This window comes from Dipteris shenzhenensis, chromosome 3 (genome assembly GCF_047967505.1).
Source record: "Dipteris shenzhenensis isolate YYH24624 ecotype China chromosome 3, Dip_SZ_1.0, whole genome shotgun sequence".
NCBI classification, from domain to species: Eukaryota; Viridiplantae; Streptophyta; class Polypodiopsida; order Gleicheniales; family Dipteridaceae; genus Dipteris; species Dipteris shenzhenensis.
Window position 1 is genome coordinate 63,917,519 of NC_141598.1, and position 20,158 is coordinate 63,937,676.

The 20,158-nt window shown below is 42.9% G+C and overlaps 1 protein-coding gene across 1 annotated transcript; it reads right to left on the reverse strand.

Moving 5' to 3' along the window:
- Window positions 1–17,466: 17,466 nt before the first annotated feature.
- LOC147904159 (putative pectinesterase/pectinesterase inhibitor 17) lies at window positions 17,467–19,755 on the reverse strand. The gene is made up of 2 exons (XM_087372717.1): window positions 18,621–19,755; window positions 17,467–18,471 (listed from the first exon to the last, which is right to left on the reverse strand). Exons 1-2 carry the CDS (start codon window positions 19,753–19,755, stop codon window positions 17,774–17,776), a joined length of 1,833 nt encoding a protein of 610 aa, XP_087228843.1. The 3' UTR covers window positions 17,467–17,773.
- Between the last annotated feature and the right edge of the window lie 403 nt (window positions 19,756–20,158).

The window sequence follows — 20,158 nt, forward strand, 5'->3', positions numbered from 1 at the left end:
AGCACTTAAAAAGAACAAAAGAAAAGGAATTATTTGCTGCTCTTTCATCGATCGACGGTTGGTTTAGATCTAGATCAGAGTAGACTAGATCGCCATAGAGGGGACGCTTTGAATTCCCCAAGTTGCCAATCTAAGCCATGCCCGAAATTCCCGACTAGTACCTACTCGGAGTCAGTCCATACGCTCACATCCGATTTCACATCATTACATTACCTGAAACCTTATGTTCATCAGTTCAGTGAGCAGACTTCAGAGTTCAGAGGCATTGCAGATTGATTCAGTGGGCAGATAGCACTTGATTTCACACACACATGCCACCATTGTAAAGCCTATTTGGCTATCTCACGGCATCATGCACATCATTTTTTTAGCCTTGTAAAGCCTCTTGGCTATTCCCGGCATCATTGCCACAAGCCTTGTAATACAGATCAGATCTTATATACTGCAGTTCTATCTTCACCGACGATACAGAGATTTCACTTGGCATCTTCAGTGTATTTGCAGTTGATTCATACAGAGTTTTTTTTCAGGACACTTTTGAGTACATTGTTTGCACCATGTCGACTAGCAACCTCAATCTGGAGGCATCTGCTAAGTTAGACAACTCCAATTACGGTACATGGAAATACCAAATGGAGACCATTCTTGTGCTTCAGGACAAATGGGAGTATGTCGATGGATCCATACCTAGACCATTGGCCAATCCAGCCACCAGTAGCTCTACTCCATCTGTTGTCACAGCACCAGCAACGGGATCTACATCGGGATCTACATCTACACAAACAGTTTCCGCACAAGTAGCAGATTTGTGCAACATGTTGGATATACCCCCCAACCTGTTGCTTGAGCAACAGGTTGCGGGGATATTCTTGATTTGTGCAACATGTTGGATATACCCCCCAACCTGTTGCTTGAGCAATAGGTTGCGGGTATATCCCCCAACCTGTTGCTCAAGCAACAGGTTGAGGAGTATATTATACCCCCAACCTGTTGCTCAAGCAATAGGTTGAGGAGTGTATTAAACATGTTGCACAAATCGAGAATTTTCTTGATTTGTGCAATCAAGAACAGGTTGGGGGTATATCCAATCTGTTGCACAAATCAAGAAAATTCTCGATTTGTGCAACATGTTGAATATACTCCTCAACCTGTTGCTCAAGCAACAGGTTGGGGGTATATCCAACCTGTTGCACAAATCAAGAAAATTCTCGATTTGTGCAACATGTTGGAGTATATCCAACCTGTTGCACAAATCTTGATTTGTGCAACAGGTTGGATATACCCCCAACCTGTTGCTCAAGCAATAGGTTGGGGGTATATCCCCCAAGCAACAGGTTGGGGGTATATCCGACATGTTGCACAAATCGAGAAAATTCTCGATTTGTGCAACAGGTCGGATATACCCCCCAAACTGTTGGGGGTATATCCAACCTGTTGCACAAATCAAGAAAATTCTCGATTTGTGCAACATGTTGGAGTTGATTTGTGCAACAGGTTGGATATACCGAGATATATCCAACAACAGGCCTCCAGGTTGGGGGGTATATGCAACCTGTTGCACAAATCGAGAATTTTCTTGATTTGTGTAACAAATTAGATATACCACCCAACCTGTTGCTTGAGCAACAGGTTGGGGGATATATCCAACAACAAGCCTCCAACCTTATATCAAATTGTTGCACAAACAAGAAAAATTCTTGATTTGTGCAATAAGTTGGATATATCCCCCAACCTCTTGCTTGATATATCCAACTGGTTGCTCAAGCAACAAGTTGGGGGATATATCCAACCTATTGCACAAATTAAAAAAATTCATTAAATTTTGGTTGTATTTTAGGGTTAGGGTTTAAGATTTAAGATTTAGGGTTTAGGATTTAAGATTTAGGGTTTAGGATTTAGAGTTTAGGGTTTAGGATTTATTGTTTAGGAGTTTAGGATTTAGGGTTTAAGAATTAAATGTTTAAAGTTTAGGATTTACGGTGGTTAAGATGTTTTGGTATTAATTATTTAAAGTTTAGGATGTAGGGTTTAGGTTAATGCCTTCTCTGCTAGTTTTGATATAGAAGTTATTAAGTAATAATAACCTCAATGATTATTTATTAAATGTTCATTTTGAGTTGCTAATTTACTTTTATACATAAAACAGGTATTCACCCTAACAGAGGGTATGGATGTGGTGTTATATAAGAAGAATGAAGTGGTGGCTTTTGGACGAATTCATAGTCTTGATCCTATGAATGTGTGTCATTTTCAACGTTGTGGTGAGAGAAGATGTGTAGTGATAATCACCAACGTTGTAAATCCTGAAGTACATTTAAAATATCCACATGGAGACTTTGAAACATTGGGAGATATCTTACAATGTGATATATTTGATATGCAAGCACACAGAACACTCTGGGACCAAGACGAAATTGTTCCAAAGACATACTTTCAAGATATCAAGAAAACTTATATCCAGGGGGAAAAAGTACAGATGTTATCTCGCTCCGGAGAAGTTTTAGCAATTGGCAACTTTAAGGGCTATGCTCAGAGTTTTCTCTGTATAGTGGAGATAATTAAGTTGACTAGTGCAGGTGTCATTCAAAATGCAATGGATAGTACTTCACAATTAGACGTCCATAATACTACGTCTCAACTACAAGCTCGTAGTACTTGTAAATGGGGGTTAGCTTTCTTGAAATCAAGTTTGCCCAAGACAGTTTCCTTCAATGTCATGGAAGACACAACAGAATATTATCAGAAGAAAAAGACTATAACACAAATGGGATCCAAATTGATAAGAAGCTATAGTAGTAATCAAGAGTATCATAGTGGCATGCTCACAGGTATCGAGGACATTATAGTAACAGATGTTGATGCAGAAAAGGTTTCTTGTGTTGCAAGTGACTCAAATATACTCACTGGTATAGAAGACTTTTCTTGTGTTGCAAGTGACTCGAATAGTCTCACTGGTATAGAAGACTTGTCATGTGTTGCAAGTGACTCGAATAGGCTCACTGGTATAGAAGATTTATCCTGTGTTGCAAGTGACTCAAACAGGCTCACTGGTATAGAAGACTTGTCTTGTGCTGCAAGTGACTCAAACATGCTTATTGATATAAAAGATAGAAGATGTGTTGAAAATAATAAGATGGGACCACAAAGAAAAATACACGCAAAGATCAATGGGATAAGTGATGCAATAACAGGATTGATGATATTAGTGACAATGATCATGATGTTACCACTCGAATACAAGGCAAAAGGGGCAGAGGATCTGAGAATATTATTGCTAGCATGCCAGAGAATATAGATGGGAGAATCTTGAGTTACGAAGGAGAAACAGTTCAACCACAAAATTCAAGAGGCATTGGCAACAAATTGACATCAATGAACATGTCAACCAGATTGCCATTTCCAAGATATTATAAGGTATCAAATAATTCTCAAGCCTACATAGCATTTGATTATAAAGATGAAGATTCAAGGGAAATGGATTCGAGGTTTGATGGTCTTACAACTAGAAAACGCAAGACACTATTTACAAAAAGAAAGTATGTGAGTGTGAAGAGGCGAAGAATCATGGCATCAATTCCAGAACCAAAGAGACATGTGATGCTATCCGAGGAGAATATGGAAAGGATGCTTATGCGAGTTTGTTGCAAGAGACTTTGCATTAGAAAAGTTGGGAAAGATGATTGTGCAGCCATACGCCTTGGTATTTGGAGTAAGACAGTGCCTAATAGACATAACTATCTTCTTCAAGAGTTTTCATGCTTTCTTCATCAAGGCACTAATCAAGATTTGAGCACAGGACACTGTAAACCTAGATTGAAACCCATGGTTAATGGGAGACCCATTTGCAATCGAGGATATCAATGGTTAACTGGACTATCACATGGCACATATTGGACCATCTGGGTAGAGGTGAAAGCAAAAGTTATTCATACAATTCATGGAAATACCTACAAGCTTAAATGCCATGGAAGCACTATAAATGCAACCGCAACATTAAAGCAAGTTCTCGAAGACCATGCATTACCGCAGCCTCATCTTCAACAAACAATGCTAGATGGACGTGTCAAATGCCAACAACATCTTCCTTTGGGAATGACAAAGAAGGTCGTCCTAGAGACTGTCAATAAAACTTTACAAGACAGAGACGAGAGCATGATTTCATGATCAACCTTAATTTGGCGTAGAGATTTTTGCCATGTCAAGACACCATCAAAGCAAAGGATGTCAAAATGTAAGACATGTGATGAATTAAAAAATGCCATTGAACATAGTAAATGTGAGCAGCAGCGAGGAAGATATATTAAATGGCGATCAATCCATTTACGTCATGTGCAGGATGCTCGAAAGTTGTATGCTTCTTGGAGAGAGGAAGCTATTTCACATGTCGATAAGTCCATGTGCATCACCATTGATGGCATGGACCAGAATACAACCACTTTGCCACAATATAGACGTATCCCACCGGCATTGGAGGGCAAACGTGGACTAAAAACACACTTGTGTGGAGTATTAGTACATGGATACCGAATCTTTTGTGATGTATGGATTGATAGTTTGCATGACCATGATAGTAATCAGGTTGTTACATCAATCATGAAAGCAATAAGAAAGGTCAGAGATGCTCGCGGATGTTTGCCTAACACATTGCGAATACAAGCTGATAATTGTTGGAGAGAGAACAAGAATAAATATATATTTGCTTTATGCTCTATGTTGGTTGGTTTGAAAATATTTGAAGAAGTGGAAGTTGGCTTTCTTCTTGTCGGCCATACACATGAAGACATAGATCAAATCTTCAGTGTTATCTCTGGTAAGAATCAGAAGTGGCTATCTTAGAGAGGATGGTAGATTGGAGAGCATTTATAGAGCCACATTTACAAACAGGAGATGATGCCCTAATAGGACACACAAATCCACACTACTTTCGATTTCACATGCATAACAATATTCCAGTGATGCAATGGAAGCACTACTTAGTAGATGGAGATCATTTATGGAGTGAGTCATATGCTTTATTACAACAAATAATTCCATTGGAGGAAACTAGATTTGTTCTTGCAAAAAACAAATCACTTGACATAGATGAAATGAAAGGCTTGAAAGCCTTCATTAAACATCTTCAAAGTATGATGCAGAAATATCCTGCGCAATCAACTAAGAATTTGGAGACAATTAAATCAACTAAAGCACTTATCCAATCTTTAGAAAGACAAGAAAACTTAATGAGCATTGAATACTCTGAATCCTTTTGGCTGGAACAAGCTAGGTCACCAAGTTTTCCTTTGGATATAAATATGTTAGTAGATATGGAGGAAGCAGAGGAATGCCTTTTACCTCAAAAATATTGTGGCAGGAAGGGAGACAAACCCTTACCAGAGTTTATACCATGTAATGAGATTGAAGAGGGTCTATTTGTTGCAGTTTGGGCATCTGATCCGGGTTCAGAGTTGGATGACCAAGGTGGCCCAATTTGGGTTGCAAAGGTTACTAAGATAGAAAGGGATGACAAGGGAACTCCTATAACATTTACAGCTTTATGGTATGAACCAAAGCCATTAAAAAATCTCCCAAGAAGATATACAATAAAACAACTCTATGAGGGATGCTTGCAAAAGAAATGTGAATGGGTTCCAAATAATGAGGGATTAACAGAGGTGGAAGTCAGTAGCATTATTCATTGCTGGAAATCGAGGACACGAAGTTTTAAAAAGAAGCATGGATACAATGTTGAAAAATGTATCACAATCCCTGATCCAAGTCGTGTCCATATTAAACAATGGAACTTATGACCTTAGCTTCTTAGTTCACAATACTGATTTTGTAACTATGTAGTGCACCTTTTATAGATTTACTATTATTTGAGGCGAGTTCTTTCTCAATAACTCTTGAAATGAATAATATGAGAATGTAAATTATGGATTCTTGTTCATGGGAAAAGATAGTATAGATGTAATAATTCCATAGCTTCATATTTAGGGGGAATAATAACTTTGTGAGAGTGCTTGTACCAATTTATTACATACTAATGTAATACTTTCTTTTGCAGTAAGTATATTATATTTTAAGTAAATTGCTAGAACCATGATATATGCACATAGATGTCCTAGTCCCCCTTATACTATGATCTTGAGCGGTTCACCTTAGTGTATCGTGTGTATTCAAAAGCAGGTTTATTTTAACTCAACTTTTGGAGAAAATTTAACAAGATTACAATAATAGGATGAATTTAAAAAATAAAATTTAGGAGAAATTTCACTAGTTGATAAGTAAAGATGGGTGGTTTTATTGGAGAGAAATCTTTGATTAAGGGGGTTTTTATATACCTTTTGAATGCACGTGACACACAAGGTTTCTTAGTAGTAAAGAGGGGTGGTTTTATTGGGGAGAAAATTTTAATTGAGGAGTTTTTTAAATGCCCCTTGAATGCACATGACAACACAACGTTTCTTAGTAGTGTCCCCCGAGACCATGATTAACATTCTTTCAACAATCCCATAAACATTACAAACAAAAGTATATGTATTGTTCTCATTATGCATTCTCAACAAATCTTGAAACTTTAAGGAATAATAAATTTTTAGAGTACTAAAACCAACATTGCTTGATTTGAGGACAAACATATCCAATGTTAGTGTAAATATCTAATTAGAATGATTTGGATTTGGACATCCATTGCCGATTGCAACTCGATGAATAATTGATTTACCATCATGCAAAACAAGAGTCAAAGAGGCATTGATCACCTCAGACAGGCGTAGCAAGCAGTTGTGGACAAGGGATCTAGGCATGGAGGAGGACCGTTTTAAAAGATACATAACCTATGCCTTTATTAGTGCAACAATTTCAGCATGCTATGACATAGCCTTCAGCTGCAATTCACAACAAGATAAAGCACCCATAGACGCGCACACAGACGCGTTTACTGAACTAAATAAAAAACTTACGGGCGCATCTATTTACGCATCTATTCCCACGTCTGGAGACCCGCATCTAATAGCGCATCTATATAGCAGACACACGCACGTATAGACGTGCATTTAGATGCTTAAATAGACACTCTGCTTAAAAATTTAAAAAATAGACAGACGCATCGTTAAATGCGTTTATAGACGCGTAAATAGACGCTTCTTGAACAGACAGATGCATATATAGACACGTTTATAGAGGCACTGATAGACGTGCTTTATAATATATTTTTTTTAATTTACAGAATGCTGTGTATGTTGTGTATGCTATATAGTTACAAGAATTCCATTTCCACGTTGTGTAATTCAATTCTTATAGCCAACTGCATTTTAATTACAATTCCAAATAAAACATTACAACTCCAAAACGCAATGAAATTGAAAGCTCAAAAAAAGCTTGTATGTACATATAGCACGAAGCTAAGCCACGTCATGTGGCTTCAAGTACAAAAAATAAGGAAGCTAAGCCACGTCATGTGGCTTCAAGTACAAAAAATAAGAGGAGTGTATATACAAGAGGCACGAAGCCAAGCCAGTGGCTTTAAGTACAAAAAAGAGTAGCTAGCACTACTTCTACGACTAATCCTCGCTCCCTTCCATGCTCCCTTCTGTGCTCCCTTCTGCACTCCCTTCTGTGCCTCCTTCCTCGTCTTCTTCCTCGTCGTCTTGTGCACGGGCCTGTAAACAAGGAACAACATATATCAATGTATGAAAAATCAAATCTTTACTTATAATATTGACATTATTTAATTACTTTCAAATACCTCGGGGGCCGCTCCAGTAGCCCGGTTATACTGCTCCTTAGTAATTAACCCATCATGATAGAAGTGCCTCCATGTATCTCCTCTGTGATGGTGGCGGTGGTAGGCTGTCTCGACAGGAGTAGGGTATCTGCCCACGATCTCAAGCTGCAAGATGACACAATTTGCGGAGGGATTAGTACAAAGAAACAACCTCCTAATAAACTACATAAGCAATATAATTTGAGATCGATACTTACAAATTGGGCCTCCCATAATTCAACACCCCCTGCTCCAAAATGCACGCTTCCATATTGCTCCATCTGGATCCTTCATGCCTCCACGTGCTGTAGAATGGGGTCCTCCCTCGCTGACTTCATTGCTTTCTTCCACTCACGCTTGTGAGTGGCGTGGGGCGGGCCCCTTGTTGGTTGACCTCCCTCGAGCCTGGCAAGCTCCGCTAGTGCCTGCCTCTTAAGTGAAGATCTTTTATTGCCAAGTATCGTAACAATCTTTGACTTGGCCCATTTATCTGTGAACTAGCGATTGGGGCCAACAGCAACGAGGGTCTCATCAGCCATCCTCTTTGGCTGGTCTTTGAAGTGGATAAAGCAATCTCTGTAATTGTTAGCAATTATAGAGTGCATGGAGGCCATGATGTCCTTCCCCCGTGCATCCATCAAGATGCCTCCTGTCTGAGTGGTGATGTCATAGTAGATCGTAACATCACCCGGAGGCACATCTAAATCATCGGAATCATCATCGTCCCCAGTGCCACCCCTCCCAAAGCACTGTGCCATGCATCCCCCATCGCTCTCCCTGCTACTACGCCTGCTACCGTGTCGTGTTGAGCTAGTACGCTGGCCACTCATAGCAGGAGACTGCATGGGAATATGATGACCACTCGTAGTTGGAGAACCGAGTCTCGATAGCACAGGAGTACGTTGACGGCTCTGCGAGACAGAAGGACCTCCTGACAGCATGGGGGAAGGGGCATAAGACAGCATGGCAGAAGGGGCATAAGACGACATGGGGGAAGGGGCATAAGACGACATGGGAGATGGGCCTGCGCTGTGTAGCCAGCTGGGCTGTGCTGACTCCGCTGGGGTGATCTCAGCTGGTGTGGGTTGGTTTGGAGTCTGTAGTGCCGACTCCTGGGGGGTGTTTAGAGTACCCGTCATATACCCGTATAACTCCACAGGACTAGGAGGGTGCCCTAAAAGGTTATATAAGTCCCTAAAAATAGACTCCCGGAGATCAGGTGAGCCCGAAGTGCTTCCTGGCGACATGATGAACTGGAAGACGATTACTGATGAGCTGAGAAGAGAGGGGAAGGGAAGAGAGGATTACTATCGGAGCGCGTCTATAGACGCGTCTGATTAGCACGTCTATTTTGCGTATAACAACGTATCTATAGATGCGGCTGTCTGTGTCTGCAAACAGGCTAGACGCGCATCTAGACGTGCCTGTAGACGCGGTTTTAGACGTGCTCTGAGATGCGCCTATAGACGCACTCTGAGACGCACCTATAGACGCGCTCCGACAAACGGACTTTTCTAAAAAGTAGAAAAGGACATGCGCCCGACCAACAAACATAACACTGATACCCAAATCATGCGGTTTTTTGGATACGAGAAAGTACAAATCCAAAGAGAGCAAACTTCCAAAAAAGATCAACTACAAAAAGACTTACCTTGGATAGAGGTATGGAAGGTTCTTGTCCTTTTTCAAAGTTGCTTCTCTTCCTTGTTCACCCTCCTCTCCTTTAAGCTTGTAAGTGTGGGTGCCTTCCTCTTAAGTGTAAGCTTGGAAGTAAGTGTGGGTGCCTTCCTCTTAAGCATCGAAACTGTGGATCTGCTAATAATGAAGCAAGCAAGCCGCACGAAGTATGAGTAATGTGAAGAAAAGTGAAGCGAGCGCGCTAAAAGCAGGTTTAAAAGTCGTGTCTAATTACATAGATCAGACGTGGTTTTAGATGCGCACCACAGAACAGACAGACGCAGGTTTAGACGTGCTTTTAGACACACCACAGAACAGACAGACGCAGTTTTAGACGCGCCATACAGTTTAAAATTAAATATTTGAAGAAAAGCAAATTTTTTTGGGTTGTTTATTTATAGGATGTCTTCATCTTCAACAAGTAGCTCTAGTGAGGATGAATCCCTCCGTATCCACCATCGCGAAATGTGGTTAGAGCAAAAAATCAAATGTATGTGTGATCGATGTCGAGGAAACATGTATCGTGCATGCAGGATTACACTCAATCACATCTCAAAGTATGGAGAATGGGATGCGGCCATAAACATGGTAAGGGTTTGTAAGTTAAGGTTGATTAAGATACCTATGGGTGTTCATATGTTTGAGTTATGATCCTGTTTTAATTTGATACAGGATGCAGTGCCACACCCACATATGTTGCCCTATGCTCGCCGTGAGGAGGCAAAGCGTCGGCAATATGAGGTGGGATCTTCAGGAGGGACCGCTACGGATGCATGGAGTGATGGTGATAGTAGCCCTCCACCATTACCTCATGAAGCCATGGAGGAGAAGGTGTTTGATGATATGGTGCGGGATTTATATGTCCATCAAGGGAGGGATGATAGCATGGAGCAGGATGATCTTTTTACTGCAGCATCGACTCCACTGTTTGAAGGGTGCACATTCTCTGTTCTACGTGCCTCCCTTGAGTTACTAAACTTGCAAACCATCTATGGATGGAGCAATGCAAGTTTGAATGCATTACTCACGTAAGCTTCAAAGTCTATTTTGCAAACATGGTGAATTATGCTAGTGGGTCAATTACTTGAATGCTTTTCCTCATTTATGGTCTTCACGTGCAGGCTATTGTGTAAAATGCTTCCAAGGGAGAATAAATTACCGACCTCAAGAGATATGGCAAGGCAACATGTGACCTCTCTTGGAGGATTACGATACAAGCGCATCCATGCATGTGTCAACGATTGCGTTTTGTTTCGTGGACTACATAAGGATGCAAGAGAGTGTCCTACTTGTGGAGAGGCAAGATATAGAGCAGATCTCAAAACTTTGGATGTGCCTCGTAAGGTTCTGCGACATTTTCCCATAATCCCTCGCATCCAACATATGTTCAAGTGCAAATCTGTTGCAGAGCTCATGTCATGGCATTCCTCCCATCGATCAACCGATGGCAAGTGGAGAACTCCGGCGGACTCTCCTGCGTGTAAGCATATTGAAGACACATAGCCAAGCTTCAAGGAAGAACCTAGGAGCTTGAGACTTGGATTGGGTATGGATGGTGTGAACCCATTTGGTCTCAAAAGCACCTCTTATAGTGTATGGCCAATGATATTGGTGAATTATAATCTTCCACCCTCTATGGCTATTAAGAAAGGACATGCTATGCTGTCCCTTCTAATTCCAGGGAAACATAAAGTCAAAAATCCTGATGTTTATTTGGAGCCTTTGATTGACGAGCTAGAGAATCTACTTTGGAGAGGTATCGAGGTGCATGATGTGAGCAGGCCTCCCTCGTCACGAGACTTCAATTGCATGACTTCCCAGGCTATGGCGAGTGTTCAGGTAAGCATTGCACTTCTAATTATGAATAGGCAAAGGATGTGGCACCCTAAACCCACCTTCAACTCTTAATTGCGTCTATTATTCAGGTCTCACTACATCGGGTTACCATGCATGTCCTGTTTGTGGTTCTTCGCTAGTTGCCTCAGGGGCAGACGCATTGAATAAGGTCATCTATGAGAATCACCATCGATTTCTCCCACCTGATCATCCTAGATATGTTGCCCCTTGGAATGAAGTCCTCCCACAGTCACTCACCGCGGGAGATTGGATGAGAATTTGGGGCGGTTCCACGACACGCCATGGATCAAAAGTTTCACTTGTCTCAGCTGCCACCTCAGACTTATCCACCACAGTGAGAAAATGTATGGTGTCCACATAGCATGGCCAATCATGCATCAAATGAGTGTGGAAGTCTCCTTCATGATGAAGTGGGCAGATGAAGTGGGCACGGAAGATTGGTATTGAGCCAGTGTCCAGTTTGTACGTAGTCATATAGACACAGACTACTCGCCCTCCAAACCCCTGGCAAAGTCACATAAGACAGTCTTTCTGGAACAGGCACCCACTCACAGGAGAGCCTTGTTTTTTGCATCCCCGTCCTCATAAGTTGGACCATAGTGAGTTGGAACGTGCATGGGCTCCACGATTGTGCTCGTAGTCAACCGCAGTACCTAATCCTTTGGCAGGAGTTACACAGTGGTAGGGCGGATAGTGGACTTCCTTTTGATTCAGGAGCATATGTTCTTAGCATCAGACATCAGACAGCGACACCACCTCCTCCCAGGGAGAGGTCCGGAGGTGTGGTTCCCTGCAGTCGGATGGAGCGGAGGGCCACTTGGCATGAGCCGGTAAGGGTTTGTAACTATTGTGTGCTATATTGGCTGTAAATAAAGATTGCCCGCTAACACCAACTTTTGTTTAGATACGCCATCTTTTATCATTTACCATATTGGTCCCACCTCAAGATCAATCACCTGTTTGATCCCATGCATATCTTCAAGAATGTGGCATCTACCATTTGGGAGCATTTGAATGGGACACGAGATTCTGCAGGCATAAGGAAGGATCTACGTACCACAGGGAGGATGCGTGAAGCTTGGCCACAAGAGAGACCAAATGGGCGTGTTTTTTAACCTCGTGCACCATGGATGTTATCAAAGCTAGAGATGGCGACGGTGAAGCGCGCTATTACTACAATTTGTACTCCCACTAGATGCATGAGGTGTTTGAAGGGAGCCTTTACAAAGAGCAAGAAAAGAGGTGTAGAGAAATTACATGGCTTGATTGGCACAAGATGCTCCAAGTAAGTATTTTATGTGCATAATATCTTTTTCCTTTCAAATTTGTGAGTGAATAATTATAAGCAACTAATCAACCACCTCCTCGTGGGTTCAGTTCATACTACCTACTAGCATTTCACGTAGTGCATCGAAGGACGTGAAAGATTGTATTTACAAAATGGGCGAGCTTGTGAGGTACTTTACATGATACAAAATATGATGTGTATCAATGCTCCATGCAAGTTTGAATGCATATTGCTAATATGGTGTATTTTTTCATTTCTAGGTATGTGAGCTCAAAGGAAATAGATCCCACCATGCTTGAGAATGCTCGAGTTATGTCAGTGGAGGTGGTTTGTTTAGTGGAGGAGACATTTCCACGTTCTATTCTCACAAGCCAACTACATCTTATAGTGCATTTGGTGGATGAGATTGCTATATGCGTTACTATACATGCACGATGGTTGTTCTTCCTCGAGCGCTTCATGAAGACCTTGAAGGGCTTCATGAGACAAAATGCAAGACCCGAAGGTATCATGGCCGAGGGTTGGTTGGTACAAGAGTCACTTGTATATATTTCTGAGTTTCTTGTTGATGTGGATAGCTCTCTCCCACAACTATGGAGACATGATGGAGACCTACGGATGACCTCTATTGTGCCTCAAGGGAAAGGATGCAACAAAGTAATAGACACAGAGTTGCATAATAGTATCAACCTCTATTGCGTGCTTAATAGTGATGTGATGAAAAGCTGGGTGACAAGGTACAAGGATGCAAAGGCAAGAAGACAAGAAGAAAGGGCCCTCTTTCATACACACCACAGATCTCGTGTGCCATACCCTCAGTATCTAAGAGCACTTCCAAAGGATATTCATGTGGATTGGATACTTGATGAAATGGAGAAAGCGGAGAAAGATGAGGGGATGCATATCACAATGGAAGAATGGGAGTATGCTAGGGGATGCATGAGCAAGGTCGGTTTATAGAATGTTATGCATAAGTTAGGAGCTTTCAATAATTTAGATTGCTTATTTAATTGATTTTTTCTTGGTGTAGTGCACTATGTTCAATGCTATATGGTGTGAGGACAAGCATTTTCGAACACAACGGATTGATGATAAGAGAAACACACAAGATTGCGGCGTCATTGCTAGCTTTGAGGGAGCCAATGGAGCCATGGATGATTATTGTGGCATAATCCAAGATATTATTAAGCTTGACTTTCGGCGCTTCTTTGTGTATGTTTTGGATGTAAAGTGGTTTAAGGACGTGGTGGAAAGAGGCCCTAATGCAACAATCAAACGCCATGCAAGTGGCTTTGTAACTATTGACTCCACAAAGTTCTAGCAAAGTAGAAAGGACACACTAGTACTACTGTAACAATGTGAACAAGTACTGTGCACACATATAAAAATAATCGCTTTTAAATATTTGATGCAAGAAGAATAACATGATTGTATTTGTGTTTGAATTAGGTTGTCTATCAACCAATGGTGGATAATAATAGATGGTGGCATGTCATACCTATTATGCCACGTTCCAAAGTGATGTATAGTACATTTACTAATATGGAGCGTATGGAGGATGATCATGGCCATGGACGTGATGATGACCATGATACGAGAGAGAAGGATGATCATGAGATAGGAGATACAGATGTTGAGGCCATTACCCATCAGGACGAGCCTACCATTGGTGATGCTGATTTTGATGAGCACATGAGTAGCACAAGTAGTAGTGGGTTGAATGTATTTGTAGATCTAAACACTTGTTTGGATTTTGAAGTAGATAGTTTGGCAAGGGTTGATCTCATTGAGGATGAGATTGAACCATAGCCCATCATTGATATTGGCAAAACTATTTTACATATTGTCTCATTCTCCTCACCTCACTTAATTCTTGTATATGTGGGCTTGCAAAAAAGCATTGATGTTTTTGTTAAAATTATGTGCTTTGGTAATCATGGGTAATGTTTGGAAAGCAATGATATACACCAAAATCTCACTTTCTGTATTCTCTAGTTTGCATCTAAATACGCATCTAATTCCCAATGTAAACGTGCAAATAAACGCACGAATACACGTGCAAATAGACGCGCTGATAAATGTAATGTTAGACGGGCTAGTATTTTCTCAGTTTAGACATGCAAATAGACGTGTTAATACATGCGCAAATAGACGCATTGATAAATGCAATGTAAGATGGGCCCGTATTTTCTCAGTTTAAATGCGCAAATAGACGTGTTAATACACACGCAAATAGAAGAGCTGTTAGATGCGCTATTAGATGCGCCTCTAATTCCTCTACTCAAGCAATGCCTATAGACGCGCCCGCTATTTTGCGCGTCTACCAAGCGCATCTATAGTTGTTTTGTGTTGTTGTGCTGGCGCCAAGGGAAGTGGCTTCGCAAGTTGTGGCGATGTGATTGTGCAAGATGCCCAGAAAATGTTTGTATGAATGTTTCCCATTGAGTGCTATGACACATTCTAGTATATCTGACATTTTTCGCTTGCAAACCATAAGGGTTCCATCGCATGTGATATTGTTGGAGGTTGTCTCCATATCACCATGTGTTGTTTCCTTATGAACACTGTGCATGTTTTTAGCAATTTTGAAAGTAACGGCATAACCATGCGGCACAAGACATTTTATTTCCCCCCAAACATATTTACAAGCTTGTATTGGCTCAGCAATAACTATGTAGTCTAAAGGCTGAGCGCAAACTTATGCATGGTAATGAGATGATGAGGATCGAGACTGCCTATGCATCCTGCACAAATGCAATGACAAACCCAAAACTGTTGATTGTGAATTGCCCAGAAGGGCACCGGTCCATTAGTAAATTTCGGGTCACAACCATGCTTCGGTTGTGGTACTCCATGAATGATCTACGTAGGCCTGAAACATATTCTGCAGTGGAGCCATGGAGCTTTACATCCAGCTTAGAATCGTCATGTAGTACAATTCGGCCCTTCAATGAGGCAAGTGTGAATATGTCTTGTGTGCTCGCACAAGAGTAGCAGAATGGTTTGGCTGGGTCGCAACTAACACGGGAGCCTGAGCACTTGCCGCACTGGAATTCGAGAGAAGGAGAGAGGGAGAGAGAGAGAGAGAAGGAGCGAGGGAGAGAGAGAGAGAGAGAGAGATGGTGGAGACAGAAAGAGAGGGAGAGGAAGAAGGTGGGGTAGAGGGAGATAGAAAGAGAGGGGTAGAGAGGGAGAGGGAGAGGGAGAGCGGAGGGGAGAAATTTATTTTTATTGTTTTTATTTTTAGGGCAGTGGCCCCTTTATATAAAGTGCATTACTAAATGTCATTTTCACATTCATTGTTCACGCTCCTATTCTCATAGACTTCTTTTTCATCTTCCCAAGCATCCTTCTTTTCCCACATCCTTCTTTTTCATCTTCCTAAGCATCCTCCCACACTCATGGGTTCCCCTAGAGAAGCCTATGACCGTTGGATTTCATCTACTCGTTCTCATGCCTTAGCAGACCAAATTTACCCAATCTTTTGCAAGCCACTCGATCTCGAATCACACTTGAGATCTTTCCTTCCTACCAATAATCCCTCTCTTGAGTTTATAGATAGACTTCTCCATGGGCAATTTGTCATGATTGCTACCTCCCCTCAGCAATGGGTCCCATTCGACATTCTGAGGTCTCTTGATGAAAGCCCTAACTTCAAGAAGACTCTTGCTAGGGCCATGGAGAATGTCCCTCTCTCTCTATGAGTATCGAGGATTCTCCCATTGATTTGATAGAGAGAGATGCAGCCATTACCGTTCTCACAACTTGCAAGTTTGATGAGGATGTCGAACAATAGCCGAGGGTCCTTCTGCATCCACAAGTGGTGGAGCAGGTCCCCATCCACAAGTGGTGGAGTGGATGAGGTGAACCTAGGCATAGAACCTAAGGAGCATGCAATAGACCTAGCTAAAGAGCAAGCTGAGAGCTAGGTCATCCTATGAGCTTATCCAAGTCGTGCATACCCAGCCTCCACATATAATCCTGACGAGGCAGCAAGCCACACCTCGCATCAGTTGATCCAATCTCTATTGAGGGTGAGGAATACCTTACCCTCTTAGAATTGATGGAAGAAATGGGTCTTCATGAGGATGAGGTGCTATGCCAACTTGCAAATGATGCCTCTAATGATTCCATTGACTTTAGTGCTCCCATGAATGACTGGGCTTGCCCTACTTTCCTCGCCACGTTGTATGTGGACCGGGGCAAAAGGGCCTACATGCACTGGCACATAGAAGATGAGCTGCGCTTGCGAGCACTTGTAACTAGCCTACCTCAATTGCCTGCAAGCAAAGTCACTTTGCTATTCAACGAGCATCACAGCAACTCCCAGTACACCATCCCTAGCATTTGCAGCAAGATATATAAGATCGAGTCTGTAGCTGCTGACAATTGCATCCCTGCAATGGTTCCAAGATCACGCAACTCCCATGCAAGGTGCTCCCTCCAACTAGAGTTACAGGCAGTAGACCAACATACCCCATATCTTGTACATGTACGATTGAGGAGAAAACAAAAAAGAGCTAGCAGAAGCGCCCAACAAACATACAACAACAACATACAAGACACACCTAGTTATCCCTGTGCAAGCTGCAGGACCCTCAAATTTTTTTATAAATTTGAAGAAGCTTCCCATGCAGTTCGCGGGCGCTTTGAATTTGCTAGGTGATGCACCTGTCGAACTAACATCCACAAAACCATGCATATGCACGCTATGCTTGCAGGAATTACGAAAGAACAAAACACCAACTTTTTATTTCAAAGACATGCCAATCTAGCCTCCAACACAACATGTATCTACTCTCAATAAGGTTGAGGAAAGACTCGTGGCTATAAGGCTGCCATTTGCATAGATTCGTGAGCTGTCATATGAGCCTTGTTCATTACTATAATGGTCTAATGAAGGTCAGGCCTGTCCGAAACTTCGCACAACACAATCCTAGTCTTTACCTTTTTTTAAATCGATCATGGTAGTTGTTACAACAGACGAGTCTGTATATAGTATTGACCCAAGCGTCAAAAACAGTTAATTCTGCTCCCGAAAGCGGAACACTTTTTGTCTGGACCACAGACTGAGAAATCTGCTTGCAGATTTCGAAGTTGTGATTAGCATTTTGCACATTTGAGTTGATTGAAAGACCCACGGGCCTAAAGCGAGAATAAGCATACCATGAATGCCAGGCCAAATAAGTAAGACTCTGATCTCGTCACGTGGACAGGCCCAATGTGAAGGTGACATCGCTGGGAATCCATGTATCGCCGTTGAGTAATGTCTTTACTGTAAATTCAGAGGCGTCAGACGCGGATAGTTGCGGATAGACGCATTTCCAAGGTACTCGTGCGGTTGTATCAGATCCAGGCCCTGTGTTCTCATATTCAGCATAATAGCAAGTGGTTTCGAACGGGTTGCTGGTATTCCATGGAAGCCATCCTTCAGGATGGACATGGTTTCCAATGTTGGACTGCATATAAACGGCCGTAGAGTAAGCTTTCCACGGCCTCCCAAGATAAGTGGAGACATTATATGGAGATGATTTCAAATCATCGCCTTCAGTTAGACTGCAATTCTGAAAGGAGAAGCCTGTTCGCACGGGATGTGCCTTTCTTCCCTGAGCCGTGTAGGTATTTTGCTGCCCGAGAATGGGCCGCCTAGCAACTAGGAAGGTATTCTGGAAGACAGCCAGGGCGTTCCCGAAAATAAAATCCACAGTCCCCTCGACTATGCAATTTGTGTAAAATTGTTTGCCCGACAACGCATAAAGTGTGTCCTGGTAGGCCTCGAAGCAGCAGCTGTCAAACACGAAGTTTTCGGCACCTGCTCTGACTGCAACTGCTTGAGAATTCTCGGGTCCTGCCTCGTTCCTAAACGTAATGCCTTTCGCGATAAACCCTTTCGCAGCGACCCCTGTAACATCAGCTTGATTAGCCAGAGAAAAGAAGAGAAGCACAAGAATTCGCAAGAGCGTAGATCGTGTCCAAGTAGTTCGATCGAGAAATAATTGCCAGCAGAAACAGATGGATAGGCGAAAATGCAAGATGAGGAAGAGCGCGTACCGACGGTAGCCGATCGGTATGTCGTGTATTTGCCGCTCCCAACACTGGCTTTTCCCGTTATCACAGTTTTGTTACAGCCGTCTCCGAGCAAAGTAAGGTTCTGCAGAGCCTTGCTAATATTCAGAGGGCCTTCCGAGTATGTGCCTGCCTTGATATAGATTACATAGCGACTGCTACGGCTAGTGCTGGGAACGTGATTGAGAGCGTCTTTTATCGTCGTGTAATCACCCTTGCCATCCTGGGAGACGGTGAGATCAGGTATCACACTAGAGGAAGCCGCCAAAAGCTTCCGATCTCCCAAAGACACCCAATCAGGAAATCCTCTATCCTCAGAAGAGAAAGATTCCGTCCACCTGTGATCGGAGGCCAACAGCAGACGTCGTAGATGGAAGATATCCGGGATCGAGGGCAAAGAATTCTTCCACGACGAAAGATCGGCCCCAAGAGTAGAAAGCGTCTGCACTAGGCAAAGGGCATTCAAGATGACCTCCGAGACAAAGTCCTGCTTGGTGAGTATGAGAGAACTCGAGCTTCCACTTATATTGGCGAAGTTATCCGTGCAAGCGGTTTGATCGCTGGAGGCTGAGCTGAGCCACACTTCTAGATCTTGCAGCGTGCTTCCAATGGACTTGATATCCAAGCTGGATAATCCGGCGATGGAGTCGTTGAGGCGATCCATACTGGTATCCATGAGCTCAGCGCAGTCTTGCAGGGCCATAGCCTCGAGAGCAGAGATGGTGGGCTCCTCAGCGAGGGAGAGAGAGAGATTGTAAGCGTCTGTCGCGGCCGAGAGAGCGACCTTGACGGCAATAGTGACAAGCTCCACAGGTGTGGCAGAGAGGGAACCAGGATAGGAGGCGAGCGTCTGCGTGCAGGTGGTAGGGTAAAGTGTAGTGTTACAGGCTGCCTCGATGGCAGCGGAGCCTGTGGAGAACTGCGATCCATCATTAGAGGAAGAGGAGTGGGAGCGATGGCTCTTCACGGCGATGCCAATGGCGATGGAGAGGACGGCGAGGAGGAGGAAGGCGAAAGAAGCGACGATGATGATGAGGCGACGACGCTCCTTGAGTTTGGAGTCGTGTTGGAATTGGAGGTAAGGGTCGATTTTGCCATAGTTACGGAAGGAGCCGGGCATGGCGATGGAGGGAGGGAGGGAGGGAGAGAGAGGGAGGGAGGGAGAGGGAGAGGGAAAGAGAAAGAGAGAGAGAGGGTGGCGATGGCGATGGAGGTGGTGGAGGTCGACGAAGAAGAAGAAGAAGAGGAAGCAGCGGCAGCTCAGTGCACGATGGGGAGATGGGGGAAGAAGAAGAATGAAACGACGGAAAGTTCTCTCGAGGCGGGGCGATAATTAAGAAGGGTTTAGATTCTTACGCTGCTCCGCGTGATTCCAAGTCAACGTCCACCCTGTCCCTCTCTAAATTTCAATTATACAGGGCCTAGATTTGGTTTCGGTGCCTCGTCATGTGGATTCGTGGAAGGCCGGCCGGCAGCTTGCGCGTTGGCTGGCGTTTTTGGCCCAGTCAAATGTTCCAATGGGC